The 19,382-nt window shown below is 39.2% G+C and overlaps 1 protein-coding gene across 8 annotated transcripts in view; it reads left to right on the top strand.

Moving 5' to 3' along the window:
• Window positions 1-19,382, top strand: part of CLXN (calaxin) — a 35,991-nt gene that overhangs the window by 7,143 nt on the left and 9,466 nt on the right. For 3 of the 8 annotated variants that reach the window (XR_001886685.1, XR_001886686.1, XR_001886681.1), the window contains exons 4-6: window positions 1,455-1,606; window positions 2,184-2,288; window positions 5,817-5,902. Coding sequence is in view for 2 of the 8 variants with exons in the window: in XM_017877618.1 (XP_017733107.1) it covers window positions 1,455-1,606; window positions 2,184-2,288; window positions 5,817-5,876 (317 nt within the window). In the remaining 6 variants the exon portion in view is untranslated. Of the gene's footprint in view, window positions 1-1,454; window positions 1,607-2,183; window positions 2,289-5,816; window positions 7,219-7,253; window positions 7,302-9,437; window positions 9,473-18,269; window positions 18,405-19,382 lie in introns of those variants that run through there. The other 5 variants (XR_001886683.1, XR_001886684.1, XR_001886682.1 and 2 more) reach the window with 5 other exon arrangements.

Raw genomic sequence — 19,382 nt, 5'->3', positions numbered from 1 at the left:
CCAGCCATAACTGGAAAAAAAAAAAAAAAGGTTTGGTGCTTGGATATCCTCTTGGTAGGAAGCTTAGTGTTTTGCATTCCCAGTGTCATTGGAATATACAAATTTAATTTTGAAAAGATCACAGAAAAGGAGGTAATATCGGCTTTGTTTTGTGTATTTAAGAAGAAGACAAAGTCATGTTGACTAACTACCTTTCTCTTACCTTATATCAGAAAACCCAAAACATTTCGATTTCTACTTAATAAACATAATAAATAGAATAGTTTTAAAAGGACATTTAAATTCTTTCCATCACAGAAAATATTTCTGTGGCAAGATATAATTCTATGCATCAAGTAATGACTTGAGTAACAAAAATATAAAGTATTTTATTTATATTAGCATGTTTAACATATCTAATTAATATGATCAACTTATTTTATAGCAACATACTTATTATTAATTAATGATCAATATACTTAGACATTGAGAATTGTATTTGTTCCCACAAAACATTTTAAAATTGAATGTTTAATAAAACAGTTTCATGATATCATGATGTCTTAGTTTCCTCTTTCATCAAATGAGAATATTGGACTGTACAAACTGAAGTGTTCTCTTAATTTTAAAAGTGAGTGATGCCAACGTAGATTCTTTACTGAGAATTATCATGCAGGACAGGTGTTCCATTTAACCTCTTTCCCTTTAGTATTCCGAGGTTTTGATAAAGATAATGATGGCTGTGTAAATGTATTGGAGTGGATTCATGGATTATCACTGTTTCTTCGAGGATCTTTGGAAGAAAAAATGAAATGTAAGATTGCAGGTTGTCCTATTGGTTTGTACTTTATGAATAACATATCTAAAGCACTTAAATCAGTGTCCTTCAACCCAGACAGTAAAGTGGGTTTGTTGGTTGGCTGGCTAGTTGGTTTGAATCCCACAGGCCTATTTTATAGAATGAATTCAAGTCAATAAAATACGAAAGAAAGTTAATAAAAAGAAAATTCAAGTGATTCCGAGGAGTAATTTATGCCAAGGAAGACTCCATAGGCATTACTACACATGCTAATTATGTACATATACATTTATGTATTAAGCATTTGACAGATTTTACTTGAATTGTAACCATAAAACTAGAGAGTATTGATTCCAGTGTTCTTAATTAACTCAGTTAATTCTGATGAACTCTGCTTATGAGCCATATTTCAATCAGTTTTCCAAGAGTTTCAAGGTGAAGATATTCAAGTTACTGTTCCTTGGTATGCTTTTTCATAATTGAGAGTCAGGAAATATTTTCTAAAGATTATTGTATATATTCTCATATACATTGACACTTACAATGGGAATCAGGCTGCACGAAGACCTGTGGGGTTGATACAGCATCAAGATAGAACTTGACCCTGAAAACTTTATCAGAGAAAATATTACCTTACTGATAGCATCAAATTCATAATTTGTTATTTTTTTGAAAGATTGTTTTGAAGTGTTTGATTTGAATGGTGACGGATTCATTTCAAAGGAGGAAATGTTTCACATGTTGAAGAACAGCCTTCTCAAACAGCCATCTGAGGAAGACCCTGATGAAGGAATTAAAGATTTGGTTGAAATTACACTTAAGAAAATGGTAAATATGGGTAATGTCAAGTTTTTTATTAAAATTTGTAGGCCAGATATGGGCTAGAAATAAGAATTTAAATTATAATAATTTTCAGTTCCCTGCTTGCTTAAATAAAACACATAAATTATGCTCCTCATTATAATATTAATAGTTCTTTTCAATTTCACTGCCCAACCTCTTATTTTTCTAGCACTTTTTTTTTTTTTTTGAGACAGGGTCTCGCTCTGTCGCCCAGACTGGAGTGCAGTGGCATGATCACAGTTCACTGTATCATCAAACTCTTGGGCTCAAGCAATTTTCCTGCCTCAGCCTCCCAAGTATCTGAGACTACAGATGCACACCACCATGCCCAGCTAATTTTTTTTCTAATATAGATGAGGTCTCCCTATGTTGCCCAGGATGGTCTCAAACTTCTGGCCTCAAGGAATCACCCCGCCTTAGCCTCCCAAAGTGCTATGATTACAGGCCTGAGCCACCGTTCCCAGCCTAACACATTTTAAAAAATTAACTCTTGACTATGAAAAGAGCATGTATTAGCAGTAATCATTTTAGGTGTTGCCTAACATGTTTCTCATTCCCCTAGGATCATGACCATGATGGGAAACTGTCTTTTGCAGACTATGAACTGGCTGTGAGAGAAGAGACTCTTCTACTGGAGGCCTTTGGGCCATGTCTTCCTGATCCAAAGGTACTGATATAACTTTCCCTGAATGGTAACCAAAATATAATGTAGAACAACCCAGGACTTCTTGATTTAATGGGTAGTGGATTAGACAAATCCTGTCCACCCAGAAAGAATGTATTTTAAATACAGAAAGCGCACTGAATAACCTGCTGATTCATTTCATGGTACTGTTGTGGCCTGGTGCTATGTTTCATTCATTAACTCATTCATGTCAGAAACAAATAATGAGATTTAATGTGTGCCAGGAGCACAGATGAAAGGCTCAGTGATTTTACTCAAGGGCTCATATTTTCCGATGAAAATAATTACACAAGAGTATGATATGTATTATTATAATGATACTTAATTACTTGTATGTGCTTCATCTATGCCAGGCAATGTTGTAAACACTAAGCCTCACGTTGCCTCATTTAATCCCCGTAACAACCGTGTGAAGTAGGCAGTAATATTAGCCTCATTTTCCAGATGAGGAAACCAAGGCTTGGAGAGTTTAGGCAACTTGTCCAAGTTTACCCACTTATTAGTGGAATACCCTGGGTACCCTGGTGCCAGAGTCATAGAGATATGTGTAGAGTGTTGTGGAACTTGAGAAAAGGTCATTTAAACAGATGTATGGGAGGACTGGTAAATGGCTGGCAAGGCAGGGAGCTTATCAGAATAACTGGTTTTCAAAGGACAAAAGAGCCAGGTCAGATGGGAAAAAATAATCTCAGCAATGGATGATGTATGCACAAAAGAGAGACAGAAAGAGAGATGGAGCGAGAGATGGAACAGGAGATGCAGATGCATCTGCACTGGATGAGATTTTGGTGTGCTCTGAGGCTGGTGAAGAGGCTGCGGAAGCACAGCTTGTGGAGCTTGGAGCTCAGGTTTAGTCTTGAAGGTGACAAGGCATCCCTGAAAGATTGAGGCAGGTGGTGTGATGTGATATAGAAACAGTATCACTCTTCCCAGCCCTAGCATGTATCTCCTGCTGCCTACTTAACATGTCCACTTAGATCTCTGCAACAAATTTTTGACTTTTCCCCAAAACTCACCCCTCCCTCAGTCTTCCCTGTCTCATTAAGTGGCAAGCACATATGCCCAGTTGTTCAGTCAAAACCTAGGGGCCATCTTTAATTTATCTCTTTTAACACTATTAGCTACACCTCCAAAATATGTCCTTGAATATAGCCTCTTCTCCTCACATCTGTTCACCGCCACTCTAAGTTAAGCCACTGTCATATGTTACCTAGCCTAGATTGTTAGCTTTCTGGCTTCCACTGTCATCCCCTACTGACTTTTCTCTACAGTATCCAGTATGTTTAAAATGCAAATGTTGTCAGGCCCTTCCCTTGCTCAAAACCCCCCAGAGGGTTCTGAATTGTACCCAGTGGGCCATTCCCCTCTCTCCACCCACATATCCTATCACCTCCCTTCTCTCTTGCTGCTGGAGTCACAGCAGCTGGCTCATGTGCTTCCTCCATGCCTATGCGCTTGCTGCTGCCTCTGTCCAGAAGCCCTTTCCCCAGACTCTCTTGGGCCTCATTCTCTCACTTCACCCAGTCTCTGCTCCAATGCCACTTCCTCACAGAGCCCTGTCTTGACCATCTTAACAATCCTCACTCTTCATCCCCTAGCCCTGCTTTCTTTCTTTTTCTTAGCAGCTCTTTTTATCACCTAAGTATATCTGTCTCACCACGTAGATGTCAGCTCACTGAGGCCAGGAACCTAGTCTTTGTTTCACTGTGTTTCCCCACACACTGTGTGTAGCACATGGTGTGTGTCTAGTAATGAGAGATAGATGGATGGATGGATGGATGGATGGATGGATGGATGGATGATGTGGGTGTATGGGTGAGTAGATGGATGGGTGAATGGATGAATGGATGGTTGAGGTGATTGGGTAGATGGATGGATGGGTGTGTGGATTGAATGGATGGATGGATGGATGGATGGATGGGGCAAATGGGTGGGTGGATGCATGGATGGATGGATGGATGAATAGATGGATGAGTGATGGATGAGGTGGGTGGGATAGGTGAGGTGTGTGCGGTGGTAGATGGATGGTTGGATGGATGAGTGGGTGAATGGATGGGTGGGTGAATAGATTAAAGAGATAGATGAGATACGATAGATAGATGAAGATTTGATAGAAGATTATGATAACGATTTGACCATTGGATAGATGAGTGATGCATGTGGGAAATGGAGGATGGGTGGATGGGATGATGAAGTGGGTCAATGGGTGAAGTGGGTGGGTAAGTGGGTAGATGGATGGATGGATGGGTGAGGTAAGTAGATGGATGGGAGAGGTAGGTGGGTGGGTAGATGGATGGGTAGATGAAAGGATGAGTGGATGGATGGAAGGACAGATGGATGGGTGAGGTGAATGTGTGGGTAGGTAGATGGGTGGATAGATGGGTGGGTGGATGAATGGATGCATGGATGGGTGATGGATGGATGGATGGATGGATGGATGCATGGATGGAGGATGGATGGATTGATGGATGGATGGATGGGGTGGGTGGGTAGATGGATGAGTGGATGGATGGATGGATGGATGGATGGATGGATGGATGGAGTGTATGGGTAGGTGACTGGGTGGATGGATGGATGGGTGAGATGGGTGGATTGGCGAGGTAGGTGGGTGAGTAGATAGATGGATGGATGGATGGACGAAAGGATGAGGTGGATGGATGCGTGAGGTGTGTGGGTGGGTCTCAGAAGTGTAGGAGCTCTGGATCTCTCCATCTCCTCAGGAACTATTTTATCATTTACCTTTATCTTTATACCACATCTTCAATCTCTTCCCTCTCTAGTGAAACCTTCCCATTAGAATTTTAAAAGATTCAAAACTGTCCCATCTGAAAAGCAAAATGAAAGAACAAGAGAAAGAAGGAAAGAAAAGGAGAGAACTTACCTTAATTTCACACTTATTACTTCTATTTCTTGTATAATGGTTTTCCTTCTCAAAGCCTAGCTTCTTGAAATAATTGTCCACATTTAATACCTAACTACTATCACTTCTTCCCATCTACCCCTGAATCTGCTTTTGCAAGGTCACCCTCCCACCTTGTGAATAAATCCCGTGAATGCTCTTGGCTTCTTGCCTTACTGAACCACATCCCCCTCCCCTTGGCTCTCAGTACAGCCTTCCTGCTCCAGAGAGTGCCTTGTTCCCAACCAAGGCCTGACTGTGCCTTGATTGGTCCTCCTGGACTCCCATAGTCCACCGTGTGCCTTTACCTACCACAGCCCATGCAGCCCTGACTGACTCTTTCCAGTTTCTGGACAGTCTCTGCCACCAGGCTGGAGACTTTTGGAGACCTGAGTCAATTGGTCTTGCTCATCTTTGTGGCCACAGAACCAAGCACTGTTTTTTGAGTGTAGTCATGAGATCTGTGAGTGAAATGCATGAACACCAGAAGTTCTCGATGCCCACTCACCCTCAGTTATCCTGTCTCTACACACTGAGGAGACATACAGAATATTTTGTGGTGTTCTACCTTTTTTGGAAATCTATACTAAATTGAGTACCTTTTTTTACAGAGCCAGATGGAATTTGAAGCTCAAGTATTCAAAGATCCAAATGAATTCAATGATATGTGAATACCTAAATGTCTATATTGTCTCAAGTGAGTAAAAAAGGAGGCACATATGTATTGCTTGTTTTTTGTATTTAGTTCAGAAAAATGATGTTGAATTGTGTGTTTCAGGGTTAAGATGAGGTTCACTTATATATATCATTTAACATCAGTGTAAGGTGCAATTAAAATAGATGGAAGACAAGAAGTCCCTTATTAGATGATGGGTTTGGCAAGACAGTTAACTTTTCTAGAGATATTTTATCACATAGACTATCTGTCGAAGCACATAACTGGCATAAAATGTTTGGATTCATTAAATGAATGGAAAGATTATGTGATTATGTAATTATGAATTGTTAATACAAATATTCGGTATGTCAGAAAGAAGCTGGATGTACACTGAAAAATCATTGAAACGACTGGATTTCCTTTGAAACAATAAATAACGAAGATGGGATCAAAAGAATAAGAGTATTCTCTTATTGAGCATTGAAACGCCTTTCTGGTAGGCACTGAGGGAGATCCAGAGAGATGGGACACATGGAAATCATATTATATTGAAATATAACACAATTTGAATTATTGTTTGAGGCTTTGGCTAAATAACCTTACTGATTGTAAGTGCCTGAAGGCAAGGGTTTTATCCACACACATCTTTGTCTGTCATAGCAGTTAGTCCTCTGCATACAAAGGGCTGTCCATAATTACTGTAGACTGGAAAACCAAAAAGTACCACAAGATAAATGCAAATTCTTGGTGAGCAGAGGGAGAACATGTACTGAGTTTCTTAGGTTTCATGGCTAATACATTGGCACAGCTTTCAGTTATCCCTGCAGTCCTTCCAGACAGTCCCTGCCCCATGCATTGCAGTTGGTTGCCAAAGCCCCCCTCTGTCCTGGTACAAGTATTCCTCCATCCTGACTCCACGTATTGCCCCCTTGCCACTGCCTGAGTGCACCATAGTGTCCCCATCCCCCCACTGCCTGGAGTTCCTCTTGTGTTCCCCTTTATCAGGGCACATCCTAACTGTACCCTGCTGGCTGTGACCTCCTGAAGACAGATCTGGCTTCTCCCTGAATCTGGCTCCCCAGCACGTGCTGTGGGCATCCTGAGAAGCCTGAGAAAGACAGGGCCAGGTTAGGCTTGTGTGAGCTGCTTTCTGCCTTCTTGGTACACACAGTAAGCAGTGGAGAGGGGTGTCACACCGTATCTGTTCTATCCTCATGTAAATACTGAGAGGCTAGTTGAGATAGTAAATCTTTCTTATTACATATGCATTAAGTTAAAGTAAAAGAGAATATTGTGTGGAAAAAATGCACTATTACTAATAAATGGAATAAACAGATCCAGGAAATAAAAGAAAACATACTTTACTGTGCAAGTTTTTTTTATATTTTAGATTCTTACACAGATGGACTTTGACACAATTTTTCTATTTGCAGTAAATGTAAGTAATGCAACACACAATGCTTTTTTATCTTTATTGAGGGATAATTGATAATTTAAAACTATATATTTAAGGTATACAACTTGATGTTTTTATATTTGTATGCATTGTGAAGTAATCACCACAATCAAGTTAATTAACACATACACCACTCACATAGTTACCATTTTCTTTTTGTGTGTGTGAGCCACCCTTATAGCAAATTTCAAGTATATAACACTGTTAACTATAGTCACATTGCTGTTTATTACATCTCCAGAACTTATTCATCTTTCATAACTGAAACTTTGTAGCATTTGACTAACATGCCCCCATTTCTCCCCACCCTACTATCCCCAGCCCTTGGAAACCACCATTCTACTCTCTCCTGCTATGAGTTTTGCCCTTTTAGGTCCCTCATATAAGTGAGATCATGCAGTATTTGTTTTTTTCTGTATCTGGCTTATTTCAATTAGCATAATGTCCTCCAGGTTCATCCACGTTGTGGGAAGTGACATAATTTCCTTCTTTTTAAAGGCAGAATGATATTTCATTGTGTGTGTGTGTGTGTAATGGGGAGACAGGGACACTATGATGCACTTAGGCAGTGGCATGGAGCGAATTGTGGAGTTAGGGTGGAGGGACACTGGGTGCCAGGTGGGGCTTTGGCAACCAACTGCAATGCACGGGGCAGTGATTGTCTGGAAGGACTCTAGGGATACACTGAAAACTGTGTCATGTGTATATACACACACATATACATATATGTATTTCATATATTCTTTTATTCATTGACAGTCATTAGGGTAGTTTCCATATCATGGCTACTGTGACTACACTGAAATAAACATAAGGACACCGATTTATCTTTATGAGACTGATTTTATTTTATTTGGTTATATACCTAGAAGTGGGATTTCTGGATCGAATGGTAGTCTCACTTTTAATTTTGTGAAGAGTCTCTATACTGTTTTCTATACTAGCTGTACCAATTTACATTCCCACCAGCAAGGATTCTCTTTTCTCCACATCCTTGTCAGCCCTTGTTATCGTTTATCTTAGTGATAATAGCCTCTGTAAAAGGGGATATCTGATTCTGGTTTTGATCTGCATTTTTCATAGACCTGTTGGTCACTTTTTCATAGACCTGTTGATCATTGCTGTTATCTTTGAAAAATGTGTAGTCAGGTTCTTTGCCCATTTCTAAATCAGGTTTTGCGGGGTTTTATGTTTGTTTGGTTTTTATTGTGGCTATTGAGTTGTAGGTATTCCTTATATATTTTAGACATTAACCACTTAGCAAATATATGATTTGCAAATATTTTTTCCAGTGGTTACCTTTTCACTGTTGATTATTTCCTTTTCTGTGCAGATTTGTTTTTAAGTTTAATTCAATCCCACTTATTTTGCTGCCTGTGTTTTTGTCATCATATACAAAAATCATTGCCCAGACTAATGTCATGAAGCCTTTCTTCTGTGTTTCTAATAGGTTTACAGTTGCAAGTCAACATTTAAGTCTTTAATCCACTTTGAGTTGATTTTTGTATATGTTATGAGATGGGGTCCAATTTCATTCTTTTGACATGCAAATCCAATTGTCCCAACACCATTTTGTGAAGAGACTCTCCTTTACCTGTTGTGTATTCTTGGCACCTTTGTGGAAGATCAGTTGACTGTAGATGCTTGGATTTATTTTAGGCCTGTCTTGTGTTCCATTGGTCTATATGTTTGTTTTTATACCAGTACCATGCTGTTTTGATTAGTAAAGCATTGTATTTTGAAATCAGGAAGTATGACATCTTCAGCTTTGTTCCTCTTGCTCAGGATTGCTTTGGCTATTTAGGGTCTTTTCTGGTTCCATATGAATTTTAGGATTGTTTTTTCTATTTCTGTGAAGAATGCCATTAGGATTTTGATAAGGATTGTATTGAGTCTGTACATCACTTTGGGTAGTATGAACATTTTAATAACATAAATTATTCCAGTTCATGAATATGAGATGCCCTTTTATTGGTCTGTATTTTCTTTAATTTCCTTCATCATTGCCTTTATAATTTTCAGTGTATAAGACTTTCACCTCTTTGGTTAAGTTTATTACTATTTTTAATTTTTTTTTTTGCTGCTATTAGGAATGAGATTTTTATTAATTTTTTTCAGATAAGCTCATTTGTGGATAGAAACATGACTGATTGGTAAGTTGATTTCATGTCCTGCAGCTTTATGAAATTTACTTATTAGTACTAACAGTGTGTTGTTGTTGCTGTTGTTGTTGTTGTCATTGTTATGTTCGTAGGGTTTTCTGCATATATGATGATGCTGTTTCAAAATGGAGGTAATTTTACTCCTTCCTTTCTAACTTGGATGCTTTATTGGGGGAACCCGCTCCCAATATTTCAACATAGGTTCTTTCTATTTTCCATAAGTGTCAGCTGGCTGAGAAATAAAGAGAGACAGTATTAAGAGAGGAATTTTACAGCTGGGACACCAGGGGTACATCACATATTGGTAGGACCGTGATGCCCGCCTGAGTCTCAGACCAGCAAGTTTTTATTAAGGGTTTCAAAAGGGGAGGGGGTGTAAGAACAGGGAGTAGGTACAAAGATCACATGCTTCAAAGGGCAAAAAACTTTGCCAAAAAAAAGGGCAAAAAAGAACTACTAATAAGGGTCTAACAAAGATCATATGCTTCTGAGGGAACAGGACAAAGGGAAAAGGCAGAACCACTGATAAGGGTCTATGTTCAGCGGTACACGTATTGTCTTGATAAATGTCTTAAACAACAGAAAACAGGGTTGGAGAGCAGAGAACTGGTCTGACCACAAAATGACCAGGGCAGAGTTTTCCCCACCCTAGTAAGCCTGAGGGTACTGCAGGAGACCAGGGCGTATCTCAGTCCTTATCTCAACTGCACAAGACAGACATTCCCAGGGTGGCCATTTATAGACCTCCCCCCAGGAATGCATTCCTTCCCCGGGGTATTAATATTAATATTTCTTGCTAGGAAAAGAATTTAGCGATATCTTCCCTACTTGCACGTCCATTTATAGGTGCTCTTCAAGGAGGAAAATACAGCTCTTTTGCCCAACCCCACAGGCAGTCAGACCTTATGGTTGTCTTCNGGGCAAAAAACTTTGCCAAAAAAAAGGGCAAAAAAGAACTACTAATAAGGGTCTAACAAAGATCATATGCTTCTGAGGGAACAGGACAAAGGGAAAAGGCAGAACCACTGATAAGGGTCTATGTTCAGCGGTACACGTATTGTCTTGATAAATGTCTTAAACAACAGAAAACAGGGTTGGAGAGCAGAGAACTGGTCTGACCACAAAATGACCAGGGCAGAGTTTTTCCCCACCCTAGTAAGCCTGAGGGTACTGCAGGAGACCAGGGCGTATCTCAGTCCTTATCTCAACTGCACAAGACAGACATTCCCAGGGTGGCCATTTATAGACCTCCCCCCAGGAATGCATTCCTTCCCCGGGGTATTAATATTAATATTTCTTGCTAGGAAAAGAATTTAGCGATATCTTCCCTACTTGCACGTCCATTTATAGGTGCTCTTCAAGGAGGAAAATACAGCTCTTTTTGCCCAACCCCACAGGCAGTCAGACCTTATGGTTGTCTTCCCTTGTTCCCTAAAAATTGCTGTTATTCTGTTCTTTTTCAAGGTGCACTGATTTCATATTGTTCAAACACACATGGTTTACAATCAATTTGTATAGTTAACACAGTTATCACAGTGGTCCTGAGGTGACGTACATCCTCAACTTACAAAGATAACAGGATTAAGAGATTAAAGTAAAGACAGGCATAAGAAATTATAAAAGTATTATTTGGGAACTGACAAATGTCCATGAAATCTTCACAATTTATGTTCCTCTGCAGTGAGTCCAGCCGGTCCCCCCATTTGGGGTCCCTGACTTCCCACAACAATGCTTTAACTTCTTTTACTTGTCTAATTGCTTTGGCTAGAAATTCCAGTACTATGTTAAATAGAAATGGCAAGAATGAGCACCATTTCTACCAGATATTTGACAGAAAGTTTTTTTATTTTAATAATGACGTTAGCTGTGGGCTTTTCATACATGGCCTTTCTTGTGTTGAGGTAAGTTCTTAGTGTACTCATTTTGTTGAGAGATTTCATCATGAATGGTTGTTGAACTTTGTTAAATGCTTTATTTCTGCATCTGTTGAGATGATCGTGAGGTTGCTTTCCTTTTAGTTATTGTGTTGTATCACATTAATTGATTTGCATATGCTGAAGCATCCTTGCATCCCAGGGATGAATTCCACCTGGTCATGGTGTTATGATATTTTTAATACACTGTTGAATTCAGTTCACTAGTGTTCCATTGAGGATTTTTGTTCCAATGTTCATCAGGGACATTGGCCTGTAGTTTTCTTTTCTTGTGCTATTATTGTCTGATTTGGAATCAAGGTGATACTGGTTTCGAGAAAGGAGTTTTTGAAAGTGTGCCCTTTTTTTCTATTTTTTAGAGGAGTTAAAAAATTAAAATAATTGGTATTCATTCTTCTTAGAATATTGAGTAGAATTCCCCTAGAAAGCCACCTGGTCTGGACCTTTCTTTGTTAGGAACTTTCTGATTACTGATTCAATCTCCATATTTGTTATTGGCCTGTTCAGACTTTCTGTTTCTTTCTAATTCAGTTTGGTAGGTTATATATTTCTAGGAATTTATCCATTTCTTTTGTTATCCAATTTGGGCATAGTAATTTTTCATTGTCTTTTACGATCATTTTTATTTCTCAAGCATCCATTGTAATGGTTCTTCCTTCATTTATGATTTTGACTCGTTTTTTTTTCTTAGTCTGCCTGGGAGTTTGTTAATTTTGTTTATCTTTTCCAAAAACCAAGTCTTAGTTTTGTTAATTTTTTTCTGTTCCCTATTTGTTTTATTTCTGCTTTTACCTTTATTATTTCTTTCCTTCTGCTAACTTTGGGCTTAGTTTGTTCTTTTCTTCTGGTTTTTTGAGGTGTGTAGTTAGGTTTTTTCACCTGAGATCTCTGTTCTTTTTTAATGTAGACATTTATCATTGTAAACTTTGCTCAATACTACTTTTGCTGCATTGTATAAGTTTTGTTGTGTTGTGCTTTTGTTTTTGTTTGTCTTACGATAATTTTTAAATTCTCTTTGATTTCCTCTTTGAACAAATAGCTGTTCAAAAATGTGTTTAGTTTCTATATATTTGTGAATTTGCCCGTGTTCTTACTTTATTGGTTTCTAGTTTCATTCTGTTACTCTTGGAAAAGATACTTGTAATGATTTCTGTCTTCTTAAATTTGTTAAGATTTGTTTTGTGGCCTAACATGTGATCTAACCTTACATGTGTGCTTAACAAGTTTGTATTCTTTTGTTGTTGGATGGAAAGTTCTGTACATGTCTCTTAGGTCTTTTTAGTCCATAGTGTGTGCAAGTCATCTGTTTACTGATTTTCTGTCTGGATGTTTTATCCATTATTGTAAGTGGGATATTAAAGTACCTTACTATTACTGTATTGCTATAAATTTATTCCTTCAGATCTGTCAATATTTGCTTTATATACTTTAGGTGCTCTGATATTGGTTGCATATATATTTAAAACTATTATATGTGCCTGTTGAATTGACCATTTCTCAGTACTTTGTCTTAAGATAATTTTTTACTTAATATCTCTTTTATGTGAAATAAGCATAATCACCTCTGCTTTCTTTTGGTTACCATTTGCATGGAATATGTTTTTCTATCCTTTAACTTTCTTCTTATATGTACCTTTACATTTAAAGCAAGTCTCTTGTGGACAGCATATTTCTGGATCTTTTTTAAATCTGTTCAACCACTCTATGCCTTTTGGTTGGGCAGTTTAATCTATAATCATTTAAAGCAACCATTAATAAATATGTACCTATTATTGCCATTTTGTTTATTGTTTTCTGTTTGGCAGTTATTTTCTCTTTGATTTGATGATGTTTTGTAATGATTGGTTTTGGTTGTGTATGTATCAATTATAGGGGTTTTGGTAGTTATTTCAAGGCTTACATAAAATATCTTGTTTATTTTAAGTTGATAACAATTTAACTTTGATCATAAACAAAAGGTATACTTTTAATCCTCCCACACATTTTGTGTTCTTGTAGTCAGTTTGCTTCTTTGTACATTGTGTGTCTCTTACTAAATGTTTATCTTTTAACTTTTATGTTAGGGTTAACAGTAATTTACATACTACAGTGTTGCATTATTCTGTATTTGTCTACATATTTATCTTTACCAAGGAGATTTATGCTTTCATGTGTTTTCATGTTGCTGCTTACCATGTTTTTATTTCAAATTGAAGAACTCTCTTTACCATTCTTGTAAGTGAGGTTTAGTGGTAACAAACTTCCTCAGTTTTTGTTTATTGGGGAAAGACTTTATCTCTCCCTTTTTAAAGTATAATTTTGCAGGTATAGTATTCTTGATTGGCAGGGTTTTTTATTTTCTTTCAGTACTTTGAATTTGTTATCTCACTCTTTCCTGGTCTACAGGGTTTTTGCTGAGAAATCCACTGATAGTCTTATCCACATTGCCTTATATGTGATGTCACTTTTCTCTTGCTGCTTTCAAAATGCTCTTTGTTCTTGACTTCTGACAATTTGATTATAATGTATCTCATTGTACCCTTCTTTGGGTTGACCCTATTTTAGGCCCTTTGTGTTTCTTTTTTTGGTTTTTTTTAAACATAATTTTACTCTTGTTGCCCAGGCTGGAGTGCAATGGTGTAATCTCGACTCACTGCAACCTCTGCCTCCCAGATTCAAGAGATTCTCCTGCCTCAGCCTCCCAAGTAGCTGGGATTACAGGCACGCGCCACCACACCCAGCTAATTTTGTATTTTTAGTAGAGATAGGGTTTCTCCATGTTGGTTGGTCAGGCTGATCCTTTGTGTTTCTTTAATCTGGATGTTCATTTCTCTCACAAGATTTGGAAAGTTTTCAGTCATTAATTATTTAAGTAAACTTCTTGACTCTTTTTCTTCTCCTTCTGATACTTTTACAATGCTTATATTGGTTCACTTGATTATGGACTATAAATCCTGTAGGATTTCATCATTCTTTTTTATTGTTTTTTCTCCTTTTTCTCACCTGACTGGATAATCTCAAATGACCTGTCTTCAAATTCACAAATTCCTCCTTCTGCTTAATTGAATCTATTCTTAAGGCTGTCTGCTGCATTTTCTGTTTCATTCACTGTACTTATCAGCTCCAGAAATTCTGGGTTTTTTAATGACTTTTGTCTCCTTGTTGAACTTCCAGTTTTGTTCATATGTTGTTTTCCTGATTATGTTGAGTTGTCTGACCGTGTTCTCTTACAGCTTACTAAGCTTCTTTAAACCAATCATTGTGAATTCTTTGTTGGGAAATTCAAGGATTTCCATTTCCTCGGGGTTGGTTACTGGAAAATCAGTCATGTTTCATTGGTTTTATATGTTTCTTGTAGCTTTGCATTTATATCTATACACGAAGGAGCAGTTACCTCTTCCAGACTTTCATGGGCTGGCTTTGGTAGGGAAAGACCTTCACCTATTGGTGAGTATGAAAGCACCAGCTGGGGTGTGACAGCTCTAGCTCCAGGTGGATACAACTTGGACTCTGGGCATCTTAATCAGCTGGGGTCAACATCAGTGAAGACTGTGGGCACCATCAGTCATAAAAACTGTGGGTGTCCATGATGGTGACAAAAACTGCTGTGGTCCTCAGTGGTGAAGGCTGCTAGACTTCTGCTCTCCTTTTTCCCCACAGAGAGAGGTCACAGCTAAAAAGATCCCCTTTGTTGCCAAGCTGTGCCAGGGTAGAAGATGGGGTGATGCAGATAAAATGCTTCCAACACTTTTATATACAGCTGTCCTTGGTTTGGGGTTGCTTTAATGGGTTCCTACAGTTTCTTCATTGTACTCTGGAGTATTCCTAGAGCTATTTTGGTTGGCAAGTAGTTGTTAAATTCTTGCATTTGTTGGAGAGACAAGAGCTGGGATCTCTCAGTGCATCATCTTGTTGATATTACTTGCCTGCTTTTATTTTTTTAACTAATTTTTCTGATTACAAAGTAATTTAGGTTCCTTGAAGAATATTTCAGATATTTAGGAAATTATTTAAAATAACATGAAAATATTGGTTAATATTCTGGTGTAAATCCTTCCAGACTTTTACAATGCATTTGTAAGTACACCTACATTTTTGCAAAGAGAATACTGTATTTTTCAGACGATCATATTGAAAATGCACTTTTGTCTTGTTGTACTACTATTTTGTCAACCTTTTTTGAGGTCATTCTCTGTAGCTTGATTTGTAATGGCTGCCTGGTATTCCATCATGACTGACTTTATTAAACCACTTTCCTGCCATTGACATGTCACATGTTTCCACATTTTTGCTATTATAAATAATTCTAATACTGAACACCTCCTATAGATAAACATTTTCACATAATGCAGTGCTTACTTTCTTGGAGTAAGTTTATAAAAGTAGAATTATTGGGTTAGAGTCTCTGCATAATTCTGAGATTTCTAGCACATGTTGCCAGATCACTCAGCAGGAAAGGCTTCCAACTGAACTGTCATCCCCAATGTATGAGACTCCCTTTCCCTGCAATATACATTCTTTTAATTTCCTTACCAGTATCACGGACCATCATGAGCATGATTTTAATTTATCGTTTAAAGTACTAATCTTAGACATCTGTACCTAAACTTTTTACTGTATGTTGAGTGTATACTGACCTCCCTATGAATAACCCTCTTTTATTACTTGCCATTATTTAAACCTAAAAGATGTTAACAACAAGAAAAATCCTAAATAATTTTAATCCAGCCTAAGATGATAATGACACTTGACTCTAAGAATTCATAAGCTTTGTCCAAGAACCTCTCAATATATCTAGAACACGTCTCCTCTGCTGTTCATCATAAACTGCCAAATCACTTCCTTGTGCTGCTATATCTAGATTGATGGATTCTCTTTAATTTCACTACTGTACCAACTCAGAAATGATTGTAACGCTGAAAATTCACTCACCACATAGTAAGGGTATCTGAGTACCCTTGGGGTAGCTTAAAGGAAGAGCTGTCTCTCCCCTCTTGGCCATTCTATGCCCTCACCTCTGCACTGCTAGGCTTTGGCCTGACTTTTCTCCCCTTTAAGTACAGCCAAACTGGCTGACCTTGGTCTTTGCCTGGGTTTGCAGGGGGCTGGTTTAAGAATGTGGATGAGCAGCTATAATTTGGGGGATTAGTGATAGTCTTCCTCTAACTGGCTCCTCACATTGGCTTCCCCTTCTCCTCCCAGCATGCTGTGTGGAGTACCAGAAAGCCAGGCTAGGCCCCTTTAGAAGAGGTAGACATCACCTCGCAAGCAGCATGGAGAGATTCTATTTGGGAAACAATTAAGTGCTTTTTTTTTAACTGCAGGATTTTAAAACCACCACTGAAAACTGGTAGTCCTGCATTCTTAACCTGCAAATATCTCTGTGTACAAGACTGCACTTGTAAGAAACCAGGCCTGCAATTGCTTGCACCATAAAATCATCCAAAACATTCACTAAGTTCCTACTTTGTGCAACACCATGAGGGTTAATATAGTCTAAGTCAGTTGTCCCTGCCCTAACCCCATTCACCATGTAAAGTGATAATTCCATGTGCCACTTGTGTCGTCACCTGTCACTGCTTGGATTCATGGTAATAGCACCTCTCCTGCCTCCCCTCACAAAGTTGTATCATTTGTATTAAAGAAGGTTGTTAAAGGGGATTCAAATCAATTACTTTGAAACTATGAAGACAACCATCTGAAGAAAGTTCCTTTGAGCTGCTCTGTAGCTCCTGCGCTTTTCCTGACCCTGTGTCTTATCTCAGGGGGCCGTTTCCTCCCAGAGTCACCTCTGACGCTCACCCAGTCGTTCACAGCTAGTGGTTAGTTCTCACCAATCTCACCAAGTGCGACCAAGGGAGGATTGTGAATTACATTAGACATAGACTACAAAAGATATATAATGAAATAGAAATTTAACCCACATATATACAAATTACAATTTAGCAAGTTGTGGGGATGGTGTGGTTATATTTCCAAAAGAGGTAGAAGTAATAGATCTGCATTTTCTGATGGAGTGACTGCCCTCTCTGTCAGAGATTGAGGCAGATGGTGTCTTGCAGTGTTTTCCAGTCTAAGTTGCCATTGAGGGAGAAGCCCTCCCAAACACGTAGCACGTAAATCAAAGCACACTTCTCACAGATATATCTCAAGTAAACTTGCTCAGTTTCTTTCTTTCTTTCTCTTTTTTATTTTTTATTTTTATTTTTTTTGAGACAGAGGAGTCTCACTCTGTCACCCAGGCTGGAGTGCAGTGGCATGATCTCGGCTCACTGCAGCCTCCGCTTCCCGGGTTCAAGCGATTCTCCTGCCTTAGCCTCCTGAGTAGCTGAGATTACAGACACGCACACCATGTCCGGCTAATTTTTTGTATTTTTAGTAGAGACAGGGTTTCACCATGTTGGTCAGGCAGGTCTCAAACTCCTGACCTCGTGATCTGCCCTCCTTGGTCTCCCAAAGTGCTGGGATTACAGGTGTGAGCCATCGCATCCGGCCAAACTTGCTCAGTTTCATGGGAAAGTAAAAAAGGCAGGAAATCTAATGAAGGCATCCTCAATGAGGCTGGGCACATGTCAGCATTTGAAGTACCTTTATCGGCACCACTGCCCGGGCAGCAGCTCACTAACCCAGCTCCACCACTTGGTCATTTGTGGCTTTCTGTGGACCTTAAGCTTCCTACTTAACCCATCAAGAAAATATTATCCGCCTAAAACACACATTCTCTCATTTCTTTTTACTTCCTTCTTTTCCATTTTGCTCCACACTGCCCCTATTATGTGGTCCCAGCTAGGCTCACAGAGGTCCCTGGGGTGAGATCTTGTCAGCATGGGGGACATTTGGATGCACTGGCTGAAACCCAGGCTGCCTTCTCCTAGCCTGAGCTGCACCTGTCCACCTCCCATCTGCATTTCCAAGGCCTCATGTGGTTGAAGGGTACCTGAGCAGCCTGTTCCCTGAGGGAGGACACCACCACTCGGAGCCACACAGCCCGAAGACAAAGAACTGTGGAAGTAAGCGGAAGGATTTAGGAATCTTCTGTGAGTGGCATTTAGAGCCTGAGTCACTGCCTCCTAGCAGAAATAATTAGCCCAAAAACACTGGGAAGTCTGGGAGGTTAATTAAAACCATTTAGTCATGTCTTTCTTCATGAATCCTTCAGAAACATGATAAAGTCAGAAAATGGAATAAATGAAATTTTTAAGATCCCCATAATCTCAGTAATATATGATACGAAAATCCAATGAGCACTTTTGTTCCAAATATTGGCTAAGCATTTTACATGCATTATCTCACTAATTTCTCCCAATTATCCTAAGAAGTAAACATTACTTACTATTTTCAACCTACAAACTGGATTTAAGAAACTCAGGAACCTCCAATGTGTCTCACCTGGAAAAGGGCAAAAGCCAAGAACCTTATCTAGTTCTAATGCTGAAGACCTTTGTCTAAAGCAAATCCTTTCTCGCCACATATCCTCCACTTACTCCTGTGGAGTGAGTGAGTGTCTCCAGCTCCAGAATCTCCCAACGGACCCTCGTGGCTGCAGGCAGAGTTGCTATGTGAGATCATCGATTCCTCTCCTATCCACTCTTCTCATCTGAACATACCTTGGGATTTGCTTTCTTTAGTGGGAGTTTCCGTCTTGGATATAATGCCTTTCATATTTGGTGCTAGTAAGAATCTGGACATTAGGCTGAGACCTAGCGTTACCAGGAGTTTAGATGTAGTGGAGAACATGGAGTGGTCACTAGGCTGGAAAACTCTTTTGGCACCAAGGGAGGCAGAGTGAGAAGAGTGTCAACAGACTATGCTAAGAGGGAGGAGAGGCGGAGACTACCGCCTGTTTGTGAAGAGAATGGTGGAAGCTGGACTCCTCAACTAGAAAGGGACAAGGAGACCGCCGAGACCGCGTCCGCCCCACGAGCACAGAGCCTCGCCTTCGCCGCTTCGCCGCCCGTTCACACCCGCCGCCAGCTCACCATGGCCAT

This window comes from Rhinopithecus bieti, unplaced genomic scaffold, assembly GCF_001698545.2.
Source record: "Rhinopithecus bieti isolate Rb0 unplaced genomic scaffold, ASM169854v2 scaffold_11288, whole genome shotgun sequence".
NCBI classification, from domain to species: Eukaryota; Metazoa; Chordata; class Mammalia; order Primates; family Cercopithecidae; genus Rhinopithecus; species Rhinopithecus bieti.
The sequence above is the reverse complement of the archived record's forward strand: the minus strand, read 5'-3'. Positions and strand labels throughout refer to the sequence as shown.